At 39.5% G+C, this 21,385-nt stretch overlaps 1 protein-coding gene across 1 annotated transcript in view; it reads left to right on the top strand.

The window, feature by feature from the left end:
• The window catches only part of SCARB2 (scavenger receptor class B member 2), a 62,388-nt gene that overhangs the window by 30,964 nt on the left and 10,039 nt on the right, over positions 1-21,385 (top strand). Inside the window, exons 3-7 of the mRNA XM_063108266.1 lie at positions 3,360-3,507; positions 6,446-6,634; positions 9,685-9,776; positions 14,791-14,910; positions 18,278-18,447. Of these exons, the coding sequence (XP_062964336.1) occupies positions 3,360-3,507; positions 6,446-6,634; positions 9,685-9,776; positions 14,791-14,910; positions 18,278-18,447 (719 nt within the window). The remainder of the gene's footprint in view (positions 1-3,359; positions 3,508-6,445; positions 6,635-9,684; positions 9,777-14,790; positions 14,911-18,277; positions 18,448-21,385) is intronic.

The raw sequence follows: 21,385 nt of genomic DNA, 5'->3' as shown, positions 1-21,385 counted from the left end.
AGTCATGCCTTAGGGTGGTAGGCAGCAGACCCCAAATTGCTGAGGGAAGTCATGGGGTTAGCTGCAAGTGACCTGACATGGTCACCCTGCCAAGGGAAGTATATTGTCATGGGGTTAGCTGCAAGTGACCCGACATGGTCAGCCTGCCAAGGGAAGTATATTGTCATGGGGTTAGCTGCAAGTGACCCGACATGGTCAGCCTGCCAAGGGAAGTATATTTTTTTATGATTTGGGAAACCTTGGCTTTGACATGTTGAAATTTATTGAGAAACCAAATTAAGTTACAAGGCTTAAAGTGCTTGCAATCTTTGTGCTCAATTTTCCCTTAAAACATCAGGTTCTCACATGGTAAGCAGTAAAGAAAACATTTAAAAAGTCATCTCCAGGGTCAGTAAATATAAACAGAAATAAATGACGCAGGCCTCAGGCTTCGGATTATACAGGCTTCTTGGTTCATGACCCAGGGCTCGGGTGAAGAAAGCAGAAAAAGCCTTAGCAAGGTCATTGATTTCGATATTACTCAGAAAACTTGCCAAAGCTGACTCCAGGATTCTGGACCTATTTTTAGTGCCATCTCTTGGGCTTTCTGCCTCAGCTGCCTTTGGGTGCAAATTGGCGTTCACTCTGGGGTCACTTTTTCTACTTCTAATTCCTTAGTGGTGGGCCAGGCTGACTTGGGGTGCTAAGCACTGGCTATAAACAGCTACCCCTGGAGAAGGCTTCTTCCTCACCCCCACTGCAGGGAGGATTTGGGGACAGGAAGTGAATGGGGATGAATTTGCCCCTCCCTGTGGGCACCAGCCTAAGCTGAGGCTGGGGTTTGGCTTTGAAATTTCCTCTCCTCCTCCCTCTAGTAACAAATCACTTTGAACTAACTTCTGGGTAGTTCTAGGAAAACCCTGGATGAAAGGGCGACCAGGATTTTAAACCTGGTTCTGACACTTTCTGGTTGGTCCTGCATCTCCGCTTTCTCACCTATGAAAACCCTGGGTTATGATTTGTAGATGAGGGGTCTCTGGTTGCAAACTGGATAAACTATCGCTGACTAATTTAAGTAAAAAGGGAATCCATTTGAAGGCTATAAAGTAGGTTAACAGAATCAGAGGGATCAACTTGGAAGACAGGGTGGGGTTTAGGGCAGCTTTGAAGATCCAAGTCGGGGGAGCCTGTGGATCATCCCAGCACGCATGCAGGGCTGGGAGGAATCCGGTCTTGCTGCGGTTTCCATCTTGAGGTTCTGTGCTGGGGACTCAGAGGCCAGAGGAAAGGAGCTGGTTGAGCTCGGGTCCCACGGCACCCTTGGTTGATGGCCTTGCATGGCCGCATGGTGCAGGAGAGGAAAGGACATCGGGACCATTGCCAGAAGTGAGGGAAATGGCTGTCTAACAACCAGAAGTCCAGGGCAGATGCCTCCTAGCTTCATAGTGTGTGAGTGTTTTCGCACAACAGCCTCTATCAGATTTGCATGTATTCTTTGTGAGCTGGAAGGGTATGTGATTTTTTTCTCTCATCATTATTTAGATTTGGCTTTTGTTGGAGGCATTCATTGGTTTCCTCCTATGCACATTTTTTTGACTCCTGTTCTGAGAGGCTGTCTGATACAGGGAGAAGGGTACTATGTGCTCATGATAAGACTTGAGTTCAAGTTCTGCTCTTCTGTGCCCAGCACTCCACCTGTATAAGTGGCCAGTAATACTTGCTCTGTCTGTACTACACGCTTGTTGTAAGGATTAAATGAAATAAAATGACATAGTGTGGGTTAAACCCGTCGAAGAGCTATGCAAGTGTCAGATACTTACATGATTATTATGCATGGCTCGGTGCTTAGTGCCATAGAAGTTACAAAGACTCATCTGTTTTTATGGATCTGTATGTATGCATTTGTTTATTATTTTCTTGTATTTTTATTTTAAAATCTAAAAAGGATTTAAGAGGTATAAAGGGGTATGATATATAAGTTTCTGCCTTTAGCTTGCTTGTGGTCTAGCTGAGGCTACATGAGAATTCTTTCACAATCTAAATAATGTCACTCAGCAGTTTATAAGTGACTGCCAAAGACATGTACAGACAGCAAACTCCACAGGTGGGTGATAAATATCCCTGTGTGCTGCTGTGGTCAGGAAAGGCCTCAGGAGGAGGGGCTGGGGAGCCCAGCTGCCTAATGCCTTCCTAACCTGTATCTGAGTTATAAGCTCTTAGATTAGCTCTGTCCAATCAAAACATTACACAAGCCACATATGTGATTGAAGATTTTCTAGTAGCCACATTAAAAAAAAAGGAAAAAGAAACAGGTGAAATAAATTTTAGTAATATATATTTATTTTACCCATTATATCTAAAATAGCATCATTTTAATATGTAATCAGTATACAAAAGGTAAGGAGATATTTTACATTCTTTTTTTTTTTTTTTTGGTACTGGTTTTGAAATCCGATGTCTATTTTACACTAACAACATATCTCAGTTCCAATTAGTGACTAGTGTGGCTGCCATGTCAGACATAACAGCCCTAGATGGTAAAGGAAGAAGAAAAGGTAAACAGAGGGAGAGAAGGAAAGACACTGAGATTTGCTGAACAGCTGCTGTGTACCAGGAAGGGCCAGGACTAGCTTGAGGCATTCGATGAATGAAAGATCAGATCCTGTTTTTATTAACATTTTCATATTTTGTTCATCATGAATTCTTGGCATTAATTTCGATTTTAAGAAATGTTGCATTAAAATATCATTTGTCTTGATTACTGAGTGTTTTGGTGCCTTATGCCCAAGGTGAATCCTCACTGACATTAACCCTAGGCCCAGTCTTAGTACCAGCACTTTCTAGCAGCTTTCCTAATAGTTCATGTGGGGGCACTAATTTCGACCAAACCGAACTGTATATCAGAAACTCCTCTAGTTTACTAAGCCTTGGGCATTGGTTTTTTTAAATGAAATTTCTACTGAATTTGAGTTAAAAATAAAAAGACATTGTTAAACAAATTGAAATTCTAAGTGAATTGAAATTCTAAGTGAATCTACGAACTGAACGGAAAATTTTGAAACTATTTCAGGACCAAACCATAACCCAGGAGAGAATTCATTGATTGATTCCCTGGTCAAGGTGACCCTTGGCTGTTGTACTTCCCCAGTCATGGGGGAAAAGAGTGAACACAGCAGTTTTTTCAGAAGATTGTATCCTCGGCCTCATTTCTTCCCATAATATAACTTTAATCTCCAGGTTTTAAGGGCCTAGTACCTGTGATCTCTCTCTATATAATGGTTATATTGGGATTGTTATAACTTTGATGTTGAAAGAAAGGAAGAAGTCTTGCCCATTTAAGTGGTGCCTATTTTCAAATAAAATCCTTTTCTTTCTTTTAGGGAACTCAGAAACAAAGCAAATGTTCAATTTGGAGATAATGGAACAACAATATCCGCTGTTAGCAACAAGGCCTATGTTTTTGAACGAAACAAATCTGTTGGAGACCCTAAAATTGACTTAATTAGAACATTAAATATTCCTGTTTTGGTAAGTAGGCATTTTAGTATAATTGTTGTGGATTTTAGAAGAAAGGAAAAAACTAAATTAAGGATATTATGGTTTTACATTTAAGAGCTATTAAGTTATATTAAAAGCATACATATATAAAAAGAAAAATACACTTTCCCCTTCCCTTCATCTTAAGCTTTTTTTCCTGAGGTCTGTTAAACAAGGTCTTTTCAGATAATGACAAAATACAAATTTTAGGATTTATTTTCATAATTTCTTCCTGTGTGTTTAGGGTTAGCACTTGTGCAAATAAATATGCCCCTAGGATATTTTGGTAGCTAATAATTTTTATAATATTTATTTGCCCCTAGTTTTGGGTTCAAAAATTCCAGCAATAGCATTTGCATACCACTTCTCAGTTCACATTTCTGTCTTGGACTTTAAATTCTCAAAATATGTAAATTGGGGAGAGGCCTGAGACCCGCTGTGACCACAGGCCCCAAGGTGAAAGCGTGACCGAGCAGGTAGGCGCTGTGGCTGCTGGACCCCACCCCCAGCCCAGGTGAGTGCACACTGACCAGAGAGGCACCCCTGGAGAGGCCAGAGGGCCACAGCAACCACATGCCCCGAGGCGCCCACGTGGGAACAGGTAGGCACTGCTGCCAGACTCCCAGCCCAGTCCAATCCCCACGGCCCAGAGAGGCCTGAACCTTCTGCCCACAGGCACTGAGGCAGCCGTGCCAAATTGGCAGTCCCGGCAGGATCCTAGCCAGACAATAGTGTCAAATGAGTGGACTGTAACACCAAAGGAAAAATACCAAAAATATGAAAAATCAAGAAAGTACACCACCAAAGGGTAATAACTCTCAAGCTCTAGACCCTATAGAACAGGAAGTCCTTGAAATGACCGAATATTGATCAATAATTCTAAGGAAACTAAAAGAGATACAAGAAAACTCAGCTAGACAAAATGATGAAATGAGGAAAACTGTACAGGACCTGAAAGAAGAAATGTACAAGGAAATCAATGCCCTGAAAAAGAATGTAGCAGAGCTTGCTGAGCTGAAGAATTCATTCAGCGAAATAAAAAACACAACAGAGAGTTTAACCAGCAGGCTTGCAGAAGCAGAAGAGAGAACTTCTGACCTTGAAAATGGGCTGTTTGAAATAACACAGGCAGACAAAAAAAAAAAAAAGAAAAGAAAAAAGAATTAAAAACATTGAAGAAAATCTAAGAGAGATATCAGACAACCTTAAGCACTCAAATTTCTGAGTCATGCGTATTCAGAAGGGGAGGAAAAAGGAGATTGCATTGAAAACATATTCAACAAAATAGTGGTAGAAAACTTCCCAGGTATAGGAAAAGACACAGATCTTCAGATTCAGGAAGCTCAAAGATCCCCAAACATGTTCAACCCAAAAAGGTCTTCTCCAAGACAGGTTATAGTCAAACTGGCAAAACTCAAAGACAAAGAGAGAATCTTAAAAGCTGCAAGAGAGAAGCGTCAAATCACCTGTAAGGGAGCCCCAATTAGACTAACATCAGACTTTTCATCACAAACCCTAAAAGCCAGAAGGGAATGGGATGATGTATCCAGAATTCTAAAAGACAGAGATTGTCAGCCAAGAATACTCTACCCCGCAAGGCTATCCTTCTGAAATAAAGGGCAAATAGTATATTTCTCAGACAAACAAAAACTGCTAGAATTCACTACCACACGACCACCCTTACAGGAAATTCTCAAGGGAGTACTGGGCTTGGTACCTGAAAAATAACTACCACTGCCATAAAAACTCAAGAAAAAACAAAACCCACTTGTAAAATAAAAATGAAGAGAAAAAAAAAGTTTATCTACCACCCAAGAAACCAACAAATACAGAAGACGAACAGTAAATCCAAAAGAAAGGAACAAAAGACACTTAAGACATCCAAACAAAAAATCAATAAAATGCTAGGAGTAAATCAACACTTTTCAATAACAACTCTTAATGTAAAAGGATTAAATTCCCCACTCAAAGACACAGACTGACCAACTGGATTAAAAAGGAGGACCCAACTACATGCTGCCTTCAAGAGACCCACCTCACCTGTAAAGACACACATAGACTAAGAGTGAAAGGATGGAAAAAGATTTACCATGCAAACAGAAATGAAAAACGAGCTGGAGTAGCTTTCTTATATCTGATAAAATAGACTTTGAACTAAAAACCAGAAAAAGAGATAAAGAGGGCCACTACATAATGATAAAAGGATTGATCCATGAAGAAGACATAACAATCAAAATATGTAAATTGATTCCCCTTCCCCCCGCCACTTTTCAAATAGCAGAGACTGGGCTTTTGATTACAGCCTACTGTGATTTCATTGTGCTTTGTTTATAATAGCAATTCCACCTGATAATAACACCTATATTACACCTACACTATACTGAGACACATAAAACTTTCTTATCTGTTTATACAACCCCTTCCCACTCTATCTCCTAGATGACTGCTCCGTATGCAGCTGCACACTGATGGTGGACCCAGGACCTAGCGAATATTAGATCCTAGACCTGGTATTAGATCCTAGTATTAGATCCTAGACTGGCCCTGCCCTGCTGCCTCCTGGTGTGGGGCTTGTAATGAGGGCTATGCCTCTGGCCCTGCTGGGGAGGAAAGTGGTGCCACCTTGTGACCAAAGATGCCAATGTGTTTATATGAGCTTTTCCTTTTTCTTTCTGGGGCGTGTGAATAATAACTCAGTGCCTGTATGGCGGGATGCTAAGCTCACACTTACAAAGCATAATACTGAGAAAGGACAATGACTGGTCTTTTTCTTCCACATGCAGCCAGAAAGGAGCTCACTAGCTGATTTCTTAGCTATTTAATCTCAACATTTACATTGAAATTTCCAGCCCCCTTTGCTGAGAGATAGTAGAAGGGAGTGGGTGCTTTGGAGGGAACACTGCTGTCTTAATTTGCCTCTGCTCCTCAGACCCTCATAGAATGGGTGCAGGTCAGTTTCCTCAAGCAGATCATCGAGGCCTTGCTGAGAGCCTATCAGCAGAATCTCTTCATGACTCACACAGTCGACGAGTTGCTCTGGGGCTACAAAGATGAGATCTTGTCCCTCATCCATATTTTCAGACCTGACATCTCTCCCTATTTTGGCCTATTCTATGGGGTAAGTTGATTTTTCTTTTCAGAGCTCTTTGTTCAGTGGACGGTGAGGAAGGGGCACTCCAAGCCAGATTTCATATTAACTTTGGGTTTCTTCTAGGAGAAGACCAAAATCGTGAGGAGTTCTAGATGTCTTGTAGAGTATGTGAAAAGTAAGAAAGTATTTTTTTGGAAGAAAAAAAAATCTTTGGTGAAATGGATAGTTGGGAAGTTGGTAAAAGACAAAAATTAACCTCAGGAAAAAAGTGTTAGATTAGGGATAGGCTTTGGGTTTGTGAGAGTTTGTTCATCTTTAAATTTGTATTTATTTTTTTGTCTCTGCGTATCCGAGAATTTAACTCTCATCATGTAATCCCCTAGCATTTCAGTTCCTCTGGGGCAAATGGTGGTACTTCTGCCCATGGGCCTGCAAGGGCATACAAAACTTAGAAGTTGTTCAAACAAGATTGTAAGTGAGTTTTTAAACATTATCTATGCAAGAGGCGGGAGTCCTAAAGGTAGAGTCTCACCAACCCTAAATGCTTCACTCCGGGGGAGCAGACCAGATAGATGTTTCCTAGAAGGTCCCACCTCATAGAAATACAGCTTCCACAGAACCAGAGAAGCACGAATTTCATATTAAGTTGTGCCTAGACCTCCCTTCTGGAAATATTTCAGGAGATCCTCCTGCGGAGGGATACAAAAGTTCCCTCAAGGCCCTTTTTTCCCCAGTGGCTTCAGCCCATCTGCCAGGTAGATCTGTTCCTAACATCTCAGTATTTCTGAGATAATTTTTATTGTACAGCTTGCTTTCTCTTTTTCACATTATTGAACTCATCGGGCTTATAACCACACTATCTCGTGTAGCTGTTGTGAGGATTTCATGAGATAGTTCATGTAAAACTTTTAGATCAGTGCCAGGAATATTATAAATACTCAATAATTGTTCACTCCTATTACTTTATTATTATAGAATAGCTAGTACTTGTGCTGTTTTCCAGAAATCATAGCTCTATCCTCAAATAAAGGATTTGTAAGGGGCTGAGCCCGTGGCGCACTCGGTAGAGTGCTGCGCTGGGAGCGCGGCGACGCTCCCGCCGCGGGTTCGGATCCCATATAGGAATGATAGGTGCACTCACTGGCTGAGTGCCGGTCACGAAAAAACGACAAAAAAAAAAAAAAAAAAAAAAAAAGGATTTGTAAGAATGTGTAGAAGGGCCTCCTGCCCACTCCTGAGACCCATTTCCCCCAATAAAAGAGATTTGGACATCTAAAAAAAAAAAAAAAGAATGTGTAGAGTGTGTATGTGCCCTTAAGAAGTGTAACTTGGAGAGAATATATGAAGGACTTCAAACACCTCATGAAAAAATAGAGTTAAAAGTTTACAAATCTTTCTATTAACTTTGTGAGGGACCCTCGAACAAATGAAGAAACCTTAACTGAAAATAAGACTATATTAATGCCACTTTCTTCTAGTGCAGCTATTTTTGTATAATTGGGTCCTGGCCCTGGACTTAGGCTTTTTTTTTTCTTTTTTTTTTGAGATATAATTCACTTACCATAAAATTCACCATTTTAAAATGTGCGTACAATTCAGTATTTATTAGTTCACAAGAATTACAGTTCACAAGGTTGTACAACCACCACCACTGTCTAAGTCCAGAACATTTTCATCGTCTTAAAAAGAAACTGCATACCCCACTAGCAGTAGCTCCGATTCCCCCTCCCCCCAGCCCCTGCAACCACTAATCTACTTTCTCTATGGATTTGCCTGTTCTGGACATTTTATATAAATGGATTCATAAAATATGTAACCTTTCGTGTCTGGTTTCTTTGATTTAGCATAATATTTTCAGGCATCATCCATGTTGTAACATGTATTAGTACTTAATTCCTTTGTATGGCTGAGAAATATTCCATTGTATGGTTACTACATTTTGTTTATCTATTTGTCAGTTGATGGACATTTGGGTTGCATCCCCTTTTTGGCAAACACTGTGTACATACATATTTTTGTATGACATTGGGTATATACCTTGGAGTGGAATTCTCTTGAGTATATACATAGGTGTGGAATTTTGGGGTCATATGAATTCTTTTTAATTTTTTAAGGAACTGCCAAACTATTTTTTATAGTGGCTGCAACATTTTATATTCCCACCAGCAATGTATAAAGGTTCCAGTTTCTCCCCATCCTTATCAATGCTTGTTAATTTCCTTTTTTTTTTTTTTTTTTAATTGCTGTAATAGTGTAAAGTGGTGTCTCATTGTGGTGGTGATTTGCATTTCCCTAATGACTAATGATGGTGAACATCTTTTTATGTGCATTGGCCATTTGTGTATTTTCTTTGGAGAAATGTCTCTTCAGATCCTTCGCCTATTTTTCAATTGGGCTCATAATTACTTTTTTTTTTTGGCAGCTGGCTGGTAAGGGGACCTGAAAACCCTTGACCTTGGTGTTATAACACCACGCTATAACCAACTGAGCTAACTAACCAGCCTGCGGTTCATACTTCTTAAAGCCATAAAATAATAATACAGTTAATATGGTATTTAGCAAAATAGTCACTGTGTTTCCTAGTCCTGGCACAATCTCATGTAGCAATTAGGCCTATCTAGGACGGTTTCATGAAGATTAAATTTGTTAGTTACTGTGTCAGTTAGGGTTCTCCAGAGAGGCAGAACCAATAGGATATATGTACATGAGAGAGAGAGAGAGAGAGAGAGACCCTGATATTAACAAATTGGCTTATGTGATTGTGAAGGCTGACAAGTCTGTAGGGCAGACTGGAAACTCAGGCAGTATTTCTATGCTGCAGTCTCAAGAAGAATTTGTTTTTCTTCAGGAATCCTCAGTTTTTGCTTTTAAGACTTTGAACTAATTGGATGAGGGCCACTCACCCACATTATCAAGGGTAATCTCCTTAAAGTTAACTGACTGTAGATGTTAGTCACATCTACAAAATACAGCCACATCTAGTCTAGTGTTTGACCAAATAACTGGGCACTGTAGCCTGAACAAGTTGGTGTAAAATTAACCATCACAGTTAAATTACCATATTCATTTATTTTCAGAAAAATGGAACTAATGATGGAGACTATGTTTTTCTAACTGGAGAAGACAATTACCTTAACTTTACAAAGATTGTTGAATGGAATGGAAAAACGTAAGTCTAAAGATTTACCAGTGTAATTACTTTTTCAATTTTAATTTAAACTGGATATGTATTTCTATGTAGCTTAAAAAATTTTAGCATTCATTTTTTGGGTGAAAAAATGTATACATGTGTAAATATTATTGTAATTGTTGTTGTACAAATCAAGATGGGGGTAATATACTTTACAAATTAAATATTAATGATTTGTAGATTGATCATGGCCAGGCATGAATTACAAGCTAGTGAAAAGTCTCACTCTTGCTTAGTAATCAATGAATGATATGTAGAAGCTACAGCACAAATATTTTTCAAACATTACTTGTTTTGCGGTGATACAGGAGAGGTTCCCTTTTAATTTAATTTCGTGATTGTGGATTGTTTGTGTATTTTACTCTAAAAATGAAATATATTTGAGTTCAGTATTATATCATTTAAAAAATGTTTTTATTTTAATGCCTATAATTTATAAATAAACTAATTCCAGAGAGGAGTTGAGGCAGCTTACAATAAAGCTACATATAAAACAAGATGATTTTTTTTAAGTCTGAGAAATTGGAAACCTTTGAGGAGAAAGGAGGCTAATTCTTCAGGCCCTGAGGTAGTAGATCTGTTTTTGAACATTAAATTTACTTCTGATCTTCCCAGCAATCCAAGCAAAAAGGGACATACAATGAGCTTTGTGGGTTTTATTGCCTATATTATTTCAAGAAAAATAGATTTCATCCTGGCTTCAAATTCTGGGTGGAATTCATCCTGTGGATCTTTTATAAAAGATACTTTGGGTAATGTAGTGAAAAACTTCAACAGCATTTAAAAAAAATATGTATAAAAATATTTTTATATGATTATTTCCAGTATTATAATTCACTGAAATAATTAGACAGAAAGCTTAGCTAATACCCATGAACTGTATTTCTTTCTGCTGACCTAAATTGATGCAAATGTAGATTCTAGAAAACCTGGGAAATTAATCATTAACTTGCCCCATCAGTGCTTCTCTTGAATCAGTTGTCCGTCTGGTAAAAAGAACAAGACAGCCTTTCTCTAAGAATTATTAAAGAAAAAAAGCAACATGCTGCATAGTGTACCCAGTACGTTACTTTTTAAAAAAAAATTAAAATAAAAAAATAAGTCTATACATACACATGTCAGTAACCGTACCAAGAATACAGTGTGGAGGTAGGGGGAGTAATCTCGCGGTGGAGAAGCCTGGCAAACACCACCTCAGCCTGGTGATCGTGGTTAACATCACTTGTAAGTCATGTTGGTGGCATGATGATCATGGGTTGGAAGTGGCACTTTGCCTCAGGAATCTTCTTCCCAGAAGCCCATAACCCCACTCCAACCACAAGAAAAACACCAGACAAATCCTGAAGGCAGGACATTTTAAAAAATACCTGGCCAGTACTCCTCAAAACTGTCAAGGTCATCAAATACAAAGAAAGTGCGATAAACTATGATAGCCCAGAGGAGCCCAAGGAAACACAATAATTAAATGTCCTGTGGTGTCCTGGATGAACCCCGGAACAGAAAAAGGACATTGGGGAAAAACTAAGGGTATCTGAATAGCATATGGATTTTAGTTAATAGTAACGTATCAGGATTACTTCGTTAATTGTAATGAATGTGCCATGGTAATGTAAGATGCTAATAACAGGAGAAACTGGGCACGGGATAGAGGGAACTCTCTGTATCGCCTTCACAACTTTTCTTAAATCTAAAACTGTTTTCAGATAAATAATTTATTTAAATTTTTAAAAGCACACATTACTTGTACCTAATATATATTTACACACGTACCCCAAGTATACAGGATCCATGAAGGGATCCATAAGAAACTGGCAGCGTGCTGCCTCTGGAGGGGCCCTGGGTGGCCGGGGCACTGGGCTGGGAGGGAAGCGTGCTTGGAAACAGGATATAGCCAGGCTTTCTTTTAAACCAAATCTCTTATTTTCCAATCTTTTAATAGGGTGGCTTAATCCTCTTACGTACCTATTGTAGTTACAGATACAGTTTGGACTTATTTTTATATTCTTTTCCACCCTTAGATTTGTATGATTCATATTTAACAACAATTTCCCCCAACAAAATCTAAAGCTATTTATGGTCTCTCTTCTCCTTCCAAACAAGACCATAACTTGACCCATTTATTAACATACTCACACATCTTCTTTGTTATTCTTATCTACAACTTGTTTTACTTTCTTAGAAATGTAAATATAAGTAAAAACTTCATTTTTTAAAAATTTTGGTGGCTAGCCAGCATGGGGCTCTGAACCCTCAACCTTGATGTTACAACACTGTGCTCTAACCAACTGAGCTGACCGAAAACGTCTTTCTTTTTATAGTAAATATTTAATTGAATTTATCAATATATTTTGTTAATTTATTTTTCTTTTCCTTTGTACATCTTCCCCCAGAGTTTACTTTTCTTCTTGCTAAAGATCATTAGTACAATGGTTCTCAAGCAGGGGCAGATTTGTCCCCCAGGGGACATTTGTTAATGTCTGGACATATTTTTGGTTGTCACAACTTGGGGGGGTGCTACTGGCATCTCCTGGGTGGCAGCCTGGGATGCTGCTAAACATCCTACAGTGTACGGCACAGCCCCCACTGCAGAGAATTCTCAAGCCCAACATGTTAATAGGATGGGAAACCCAGCATTACTAACTCTTCAGTAAGGATCTGTAGGTAGTAAACTCTCGAAGACTTTGCATATTTTAAAATGTCATTATTTCACTCTCAGTTTTGAAATATTTTAGCCAGGTATAGAATTCTAGGTTGACAGTTCAAAACTATGATGATATTACTCCCCTAACTTTGGGTTTTTCCTTGATCTTCTGCAGTTTTACTGCAGTGTATCCAGATTTGAACTTATTTCATTTATTCTGTTTGGCCCTTGGGGCATACTGTCAATCCATGGTCTTATATTTTCCTTAAATCTTGGAAAACTTCCAGCAATTATCTCTTCAATTACTATTTCTTTGTTATTCTCCCTATTCTCACTCCCCCCAACCCCCAGTCCCCAAACTCCTCTTAAACATTTATTGGAGCCTCTCAATCTATTCTCTGTACCTTGATCCTTTAATTTTCCTGAGCTTATATTTGTGTAAATTCCTTAGAATGACCTTCCAATTCTTCAGTTCTCTCTTCAACTATGTACAGTCTAGAGTTTTATCCTGACATTGAGTGTTTCCTTCAGAAAGTATTTTTTATTTCCAAGATTTCTAATTTTCCGATTTTGTGTCTTTCTACTCTTATTTCATTCTTTCCTTTTTATTTTTTAATAATTTCCCATTATTTTAAGGATGTTATTTTTTCACTTGTCTCTTTGAGGATACTAAACAACATACTTATTTAAGGTATTAGCCAGATTGTTCTATTTTATTTTTTCTAAAGTGAATTCATCTCCTCATTGTTGATTTTATTGCCTGTCTCTTTGCATAAGTTTCCTCCAACTTAAAAAAATGTTGATTTGCAGAATTATTTTGTTGGGAGGTTAGTCTGTTGCCTGTCTGTATGTGTGTGCGTGTGTGCGTGTGTGTCTGTGTCTATCCTCTCACCCTCCCCATGTAAGTCTGCAGTTGCCTTCATGTAGCCCGCTCGGGAGCACCCCGTCAGAACCAGTATGTCCAGGTGGGCCTTTCACCCCACAGTCATGGTGGGGAAATCAGCAGGCAGCTTGGCGCAGGTTCTGGTTGTGAGGCTGTCTGGGTCTCCCTGCCTCCCCAGACCACTATGCTTTGTACACATTTAAGTCCAGACAGCAGGTAGAAGCTGCTCTCTTTGGGCTCTCTTGATGAGCAGTGAATCTCTGCCCCTTACACTGTGATTTCAAGCCCCTGTGGACCACTTTTAATCCTTACTTTCCCCAGGAGCTGAACTTGCAGTTCTGTCTCCTGCTTCCAGAGCTGCAGTGCGGTGGCTTCAGTCCTGTTCACCGCTTTGCATTTATCATCTTTTTTTTTTGTCTAGGTAGATGTTTGTGTTTGATGTAGTGTAGGCCTTCTAGATGCGCTCTTTTTGTCTTTTATAAACCACCTCCTTGTGTTTGTATTTGGAAGAGGCCCTCAGTTCATGAACTCAGAGTGTCATCATGACCAGAAGTTGGGAGAATTACTACTTATTGTCTGCCTTTTTCTTTCTTTTGAATCTTGTACTACCTTAGTCCATTCAAGCTGCTCTAACAAATTGCCATAGACTGAGTGGCTTATGAAAAATAGAAATTTATTTCTGTTAGTTCTGGAGGTTGGGAAGTCCAAGATCAAGGCACTGGCAGACTTGGTGTCTGGTGAGGGCCTCCCTCCTCACGGGTGGCCGTCCTCTCTGTAACTTCACATAGTGGAAGGGACTAATCTCATTTATCAGAGCCACTCCCCCCCATGACCTAATAGCTCCCAAAGTCCCCACTTCCTAATACCATCACCTTGGAGATTAGGATTTCAACAAATGAGTTTGGGGAGGGACATAAATATTCAGTCCATTGCATGTACCATTATTTAAAAAATTAATTTAAAAACCCTGCTATCTCAGTTGTGCTTTTAGCAAGCATGAAGTTAATTCAGTATTGAGCTTGCTTATATTCTAAGAGAAGTCATATGTTATTTTTGGAAAAGAGAACTCTTCAGAGGGTAGACTAGGTTAATGTTCTATCATGAATGTTAAAGAGCCAGACACACCTGTACAGAGTTCGTCTGTCCGTGGACTGGCTATGAACGAGGCTATTATTAATGGTAAATTGGATCACTGCTTTCAGTAAATCAGTATTTCTAAACCTCTATGTGGAATACACTTTTCTAGAAGAAGGAAAGAGGGGTTGTTAGCTATTACCTCTATCACAGTTGATTTGGGGGTCGGGGCGTACTTCTCCCCCTTGATCTGCTCCCTAACAATTTTGTATCTGTGTATGAATAAGATACTGTGGGTAGCCAGCTTCAGTTAAATCTTGAAAAGCCTGACCATTTAAGAGAATCTAAAATCAAATTTGGTCATCTTTTCTCTTTCTTGTGCTCATTAATTGTAGGTCACTTGACTGGTGGGCCACAGACAGGTGCAACATGATTAATGGAACAGATGGAGATTCTTTTCATCCATTAATAACCAAAGATGAAGTCCTTTATATCTTCCCATCTGATTTTTGCAGGTAAGAACTTTAAAAATAAGTTCTTTTTTAAAAATAAGGTCATTGACTGCAAGACCGCCAAAAGCAGGAGGAATATATGCAGACACCCTTATTATGCATGATTATTATGCATGAACATTTATGCTTCATCAGAGATAGATGCTGATGGCACATTGAGGACAGTATGATGTGTTGATTCGCCGTATGGACTCCAGAGCCTGACTGCATTGGTTTGAATTTGGTTCTACCACTTACAGCTGTGGGCAAGTTACTTAACCATTCTGTGCCTCTCTTTCCTCATTTGTAAAATAAGGATAAAAATAGTTATACACCTTAGGGGTTGTTATGAGGACAAATGAGTTACTGTTAGTAAGGTAGCCCAGGGCCTGTCACGCAGTAGCCAATATTAAGTATTGGCTGTTAGTTATGATATGCTCTGTCAAGCATGAAATTTGACCCAGTCTTCTGGTCAACAGGTAATCTCTACACAGAAGATAGATAAATGATTCTGTTGACTGTATGTCAGAGTTTATAGGTATTTGCTTAGCTGTAAGCTTCCCATTGATTGTTTCTACTGTCACTTGCCCTGTGACCTTTCCCTCCCTCCTGCCTTCCCCTTCTCTACAACAACGTGACTAAGTCTCCTCTGTGGGAAGAAAGTGTCTTTCTCTCCACCCTGACCCCCGCCTTCCAGCAGGCACTGCTCCTTCTCCCACCTTCACCCACAAACACTACAGCGAGTGGCTGACTCATACAGCCCCCAACGCCCCTCCCAGCCACCCTTGCAAGGCTTTCTATGACACGTCTCCTCACAGGCAGGAGTGACCTAGTAGCATTCGACACTGTCGGTTCATCATTCCCACATTACTCCAAATGGCTGTTCTTGCAGGGTTTTGTATCTCACATAGTTGCACCACGCACCCAGAAATATTGGTGACACTGTAAATCTCCCTCCTCTCTTGCACCTAGTCAGTCACCAGGTACTGTCACTCCTTCTCAGAAACAGTGTTCAAATTCATCCCCACCTCTCTATCCCCACTTTGCCATGGCTTATTTATTTATTTATTTTTTATTTTTTAATTGAAACATAGTTGATTGTACATATCTGTGGGGTACAGCATTGAATATCAATACCTGTGTGCAATATGTGATGCTCCAATCAGGATAATTAGTATATTCAGCATTACACAATGTAATTGTTTTTCATAGCCCTTTACCAATTCCTCCCTTACCCCCTGCTCTTCCCCCTTTCCCACCTCTGGTGGCCTCAGTTCTATTCTCTCCTTTTGAAAGTTCAATGTATCATTGTGATTGTTCTTGCTTGCTTTTCTTTTCTTTTCTTTTCTTTTCTTTTCTTTCTTTCTTTCTTTCTTTCTTTCTTTCTTTCTTTCTTTCTTTCTTTCTTTCTTTCTTTCTTTCTTTTCTTTCTTTCTTTCTTTTTCTTTCTTTTCTTTCTTTCTTTCTTCTCCCACTTATGAGTGAGGACGTGGTGTTTCTCTTTCTGTGCCTGGCTTATTTCACTTAATTTTCTCTAAGTTCATCCATGTTGCTATGAATGGCAAAATTTCATTCATTTTTATGACAGAGTATATATAGCACATATTACTTATCTAATTATCCATTGATGGGCATTTAGTTTGGTTCCAACTCCTGGCTATTGTGAATAGAGCTGCAATAAACATGGCAGTACAGGTATCCCTTTGACATGATGATTTCCATTCCTTTGGGTATATCCCCAGCAGTGGGATTTCTGGATCATATTTGCTATGGTTTAGGCCATCTGTCACATGAAATATCACAGTCACCTTCTAGCAGACTGTCCTAGTCAGTAAGTATTTGTGAAGGAAGAGGAAATGTATTTGAGTGCAGTGAGTGAGACAGGGGAACCCAGAAGGGATGGGGGAAGTTTTAAAAAGATTCAGCATGGAGGAAACACATTCTTGTCTGGTATGACCACTTTGGAGAGCCATTTATCAATGTGCAGTAAAGCCAAAGACATGCAAACTCCGTGATTCTATAGTTCTCTCCTGGGTAGGTTCCTGGTGTGCAGAACTCTTGTATATATGTGCAAGGAGACATCTACAGAAATGTTTGTTGCAACATCGTTTGTAATAGTGAAAAACTGGGAGCAATCTAAATGCCTATAAAAAGAAGAATATAAATAAATTGTGGTGTATTCAGATGATGGAATATCATACAAGATTTAAAATAAAAGAACCAGGGTTATGTACATTAATGTATTAAATCTTAAAAATATAATGTTGAATGAGGAAGCAAATTAAAGAACGGGAATATGGTATACTATTTATATAACACTGAGAAATAGCAAATTATGCCACATATTGCTTATGAATACATACATATGTCAAAGTATAAAGACCTGCATGGGAGTGACAGACCCAGAGTCAGGATAGTGGTTTCCTAGGAGGGCAGAGAAAGAATGGAATGAAGAGCGTTATACAGAGAGCTTCAGTTGTATGCATAATATATTTTTTACTTATCTGAGTGGTGGGTACAAAGGTATTTGTATAGCATTTTCTCTTTCTGTTTGTCTAAAATACTTCATTAAAAAATGCTGTAGGGGTGGGATGTGCAGTGAAAGGCAACTCCCACATTAGTCACAACCCTGCCAGAGGTGTACCGACACCTCCGATTCAGAGATGGAAAGGTGCGGCCCGGGAAGCTGTTTCTCTCGGCCTTCCAATGCAGGGCTGAAGGCTCAATGGCGACAGTGTACATGAAAGTGCTTTGCCTGTTAGGTGCTAAGCAGATGGAGGGGCGGTAGAATGACGCAGAACCGTGTCTGAAACTCATGGCAGAATCATGTTGAACTCCACTGAAATAAATGACTGGGGCAAAATATGGACAGTGATTATTTTTATTTGGCCAAATAGGCATCAAAGTATGTATTCCAACTGAATTTCTGTCCAGTGTGGCACCTTTCACGTTCTTAAGGCTCTTCCAGGCCGAGCCCTCTGCTGCCTTTTCTGCTTCTGCTTGCCCCCGCCTCGCCCCTGCTGACCTCTTTTCTGCCTCCATTCCCTCCGCACTGGCACGTGTCCATGCTGGTCTACAGCACTCTTGTTTATTTCCTGATTTTAGGTCTCCATCCTAAATGTTATCTTCTTAATTTTCCACTGCACATTCAGTCTTTCTCTGGCCTTGCTGGCTGTTACCACAGTTGCTACCTCTGAAACACCTTTCTACATTCACCTTCTGCTCTATTACACACTGAGCAGATGAAGCTCTTTCTTTCACGTCTTCATTTTCCACTTATTCTGTAAGCTCTTAGCCATATTATGCCTGAGAACTGTGGCTAACTTACAGAGGCAAGTCAAATTGTACAGACCAGAGTGCACACTGACCTTTTCTTCTTACACCCTAACAGGTCAGTGTATATAACTTTCAGTGACTTTGAGAGTGTACAGGGACTGCCTGCTTTCCGGTATAAGGTGCCTGCAGAAATATTAGCCAATACCTCAGACAATGCCGGCTTCTGCCTCCCTGAAGGAAACTGCCTGGGCTCAGGAGTTTTGAATGTTAGCATCTGCAAGAATGGTAAGAACGCAGAGACGGGATATGATGATGGGTGTCTAGAATGCAGAAGGATTGGAGTTCAACAAAGCATGTGGTGTCAGCCCAATAGAAAAGAACAATTTTGACCTTCCAAGAATAATGTTTTATAAACATGGCTATTGAATGGTTAAAAAAAAAATTATTGGCTTTTTTGTGATGTTGTTTATCCCTACAATGCCTTGTGTCTTTTTCTGAGCAGTAGTTTAGAAATCTTAATAATAATAATAATAGCTCCTGTTTACAGAGCACTTACTACGTGCCAGTCACTGTTGAGTGCTTTACATATTTACATGTAGATAATACATATAAAGCATCGACTGATTTCATGTTCAAAGCAAGGCTGAAAAAGAAAGTGGACAAGTGATTTTAAGAAAATACACATCTTAGCAAAGATTCTCAGTGATTTTGAAGCAGAGTTAGTTTTAAACCCTGACCACAAATTTCCCAGTATTTCTTTCTTTCTTTTCTTTTCTTTTTTTTATGGCTGACCAGTACAGGGATTGAACCCTGAACCTTGGTGTTATCAGCACCACACTAACCAGCTGAGCTAACCAGCCAGCTCTCCAGTGTTTCTTAATGTCTGCCCCACTCTGCTCCTTTCTATGAAGGAGACAGAATTGTCAGTGGTGAAACTGACAAAAGTACTTTCTTCATCTTGAAGACTAGTTTTAACAGTCATATGTTGCAGAATTATTCACGGTGACCTTACTAGACAGACATTCAGTGGCCTCTTTTTATAGTTGTGGAAAACAGGTCTCAGAGAAGGGACATGATTTTTATAAAACCCTTATCTCTGAGCAAATCGCTGCCAGAACTTAGGGTCTTCTCATATTCATACTGTGATTCCCTTCTTAGAATATAATCCCTCTTTAATGTTTCTCTTGAGAGATGTCCCTGTCTGTAATCCCTTTCTCCTGAATAAAGTAATGTGCTAGCTTTTGCTCCCTTATCTAATTGGTTTTAAAATCTTTTGAGATAAATCTAAGGTCAGCAGGATACCTCCCTGCCCTTGTCTGATAGGACAGTAGCCCCCAAATGTGGCCTTACATCAGAATTATTGGAGAGCTATTAAAAATATATGGCCGCACACTGGACACACAAGGGCCCCAGAATCTCTACTTTTGATAATTGCTGCATGTGATTCCAGTGAAGATAGTGTCTAGGTATTTGGGGACCACTGTGCCAGGGAACACGGTACCTCACCTGGCGATAAAAGCCAAGAGTGAATGGGACAAATTCCTGGTTCTGAGCTCTCCCATTGCCTTACTGGGTGAATGGTCCTGAAGTAGTGTCCCAGCCCTCTCAGTCCATGTGCATCTGTCTCAAAGCACAAATGTTGATACATTTTTCTCACTGTTTTGTTAACATTCTGCTTCCTCAAGAAGTAGATGCAGACTCAGCAGAAAGATTCTACCTTGCAAAACTCAAACCTCTTGCTACAATCCTTTTCCTCTAGCCTCTTACGTGTTCCCGAATTTGGACTGAAAAGTTAAACTCTCTAGGACTATCCTCAAGTGTTTTGAATTCTCCAGGGGAACATTTTGGATAGCCAGATGAGTGAGTGTTCTGGAGTCAGGCGGATCTGGGTTTGAGTCCTATTCTGTTTGTTGGCAAATTGGCCAAGCAGATTAAGGAGGATTCCAGACATCAGTTTTCTTATCCATAAAATGGGGATGATTATAACTTCTTGGAAGGTTGTACGCAGGTTAGAGATGATATATGTCAAACACCCAGGACAGTGTCTGGCCCTAGTAAGCCCTCAATGGATTTTTAAAAATACATTTTGAAGGTTACCATAGGTCCCGAAGAAGGAAATTGTGGCTTTGTGGAACTGTTTAGCAATAAAGAGCAAAATGCTTGTTCTTGTGAGAGATGATGTGTACTTGAACTGTAGCTGATGGATATGTAAGCAAATTTAAGTTACTTGCCAATAAGCTAATTTCTTCAAAAATATATTTCTCTAGCAGCAATTATCGGGCCCCTCTCTTCTTTTTAGTGGCCAGATCTAGAATATGTTTCCTTTAATAACTTGTTTCCCTATTTGTTTCTTAAAATAAATAGGAAAGAAAACAAAAACAAAAAAACCCAGACCTTTGCTTACCTTGATCTAGTCAGAGGCTGGGCTTATAGCACAATAAGCCAAACTGTTAAATTCTGCACCCACGTATCCAGGAGAAGGCTGGCAGGTTGGCTCAGTTTGTTGGAGCGTGGTGTTATAACACCAAGGTCGAGGGTTTGGATCCTCATACTGGCCAGCTGCCAAAAAAAAAAATATCCAGAGGACAAAGTCCATCCTTGGTAAAACAATTTAAAAAACAAACAAACAAGAAAAAAAAAAAAAGAAGACAGTCCATTTACTGGTGGGAAATTGCAGTTGAAACCGTTCTCTAATGTGTGACATTCTTCATTCAGTGTAATTCTGCCTCCATAACCTGGTTACTGGGTGTCCTTAAGCAGATTTTGTAACTTCTGTGCACCTCAGTTTCTTCAATGCAAAATGAGAGTAATAGTTCTAACTTGAACAGCAACAACAACAAAAAATAGTCTAACTTCATAGGACTGCTGGGAGCATTAATTAAAATAATGTATATAAAGCACTTATACTTTATAGGTTCAGTAATTGTTGAAGAACAAATAATTTAGCCAGGACTTTCACATAAGAGGGTACTTTAAAGAGTTCATGGAAAAATAGAATGAAAAGATAATGTGAATCTTTCCATGAACTTTTTGAAGTACCCTTGTATAATGTGGAATAAAATAATGTGGAGGTAAATGAGATGTCAGAAAATGAGCTAGGAGGTATAGAATGGTATTTTAGTCTGCCAACCCTCCCTCCCCAAAGTTTGCTTATATATAGCCTTTTGGAACTAGGTTTGTGGTTAGGAAGGAACTTAGATTTTAAGAACAGCATCATTCATTT

Source organism: Cynocephalus volans, chromosome 9, assembly GCF_027409185.1.
Source record: "Cynocephalus volans isolate mCynVol1 chromosome 9, mCynVol1.pri, whole genome shotgun sequence".
Taxonomy (NCBI): domain Eukaryota; kingdom Metazoa; phylum Chordata; class Mammalia; order Dermoptera; family Cynocephalidae; genus Cynocephalus; species Cynocephalus volans.
The sequence above is the reverse complement of the archived record's forward strand: the minus strand, read 5'-3'. Positions and strand labels throughout refer to the sequence as shown.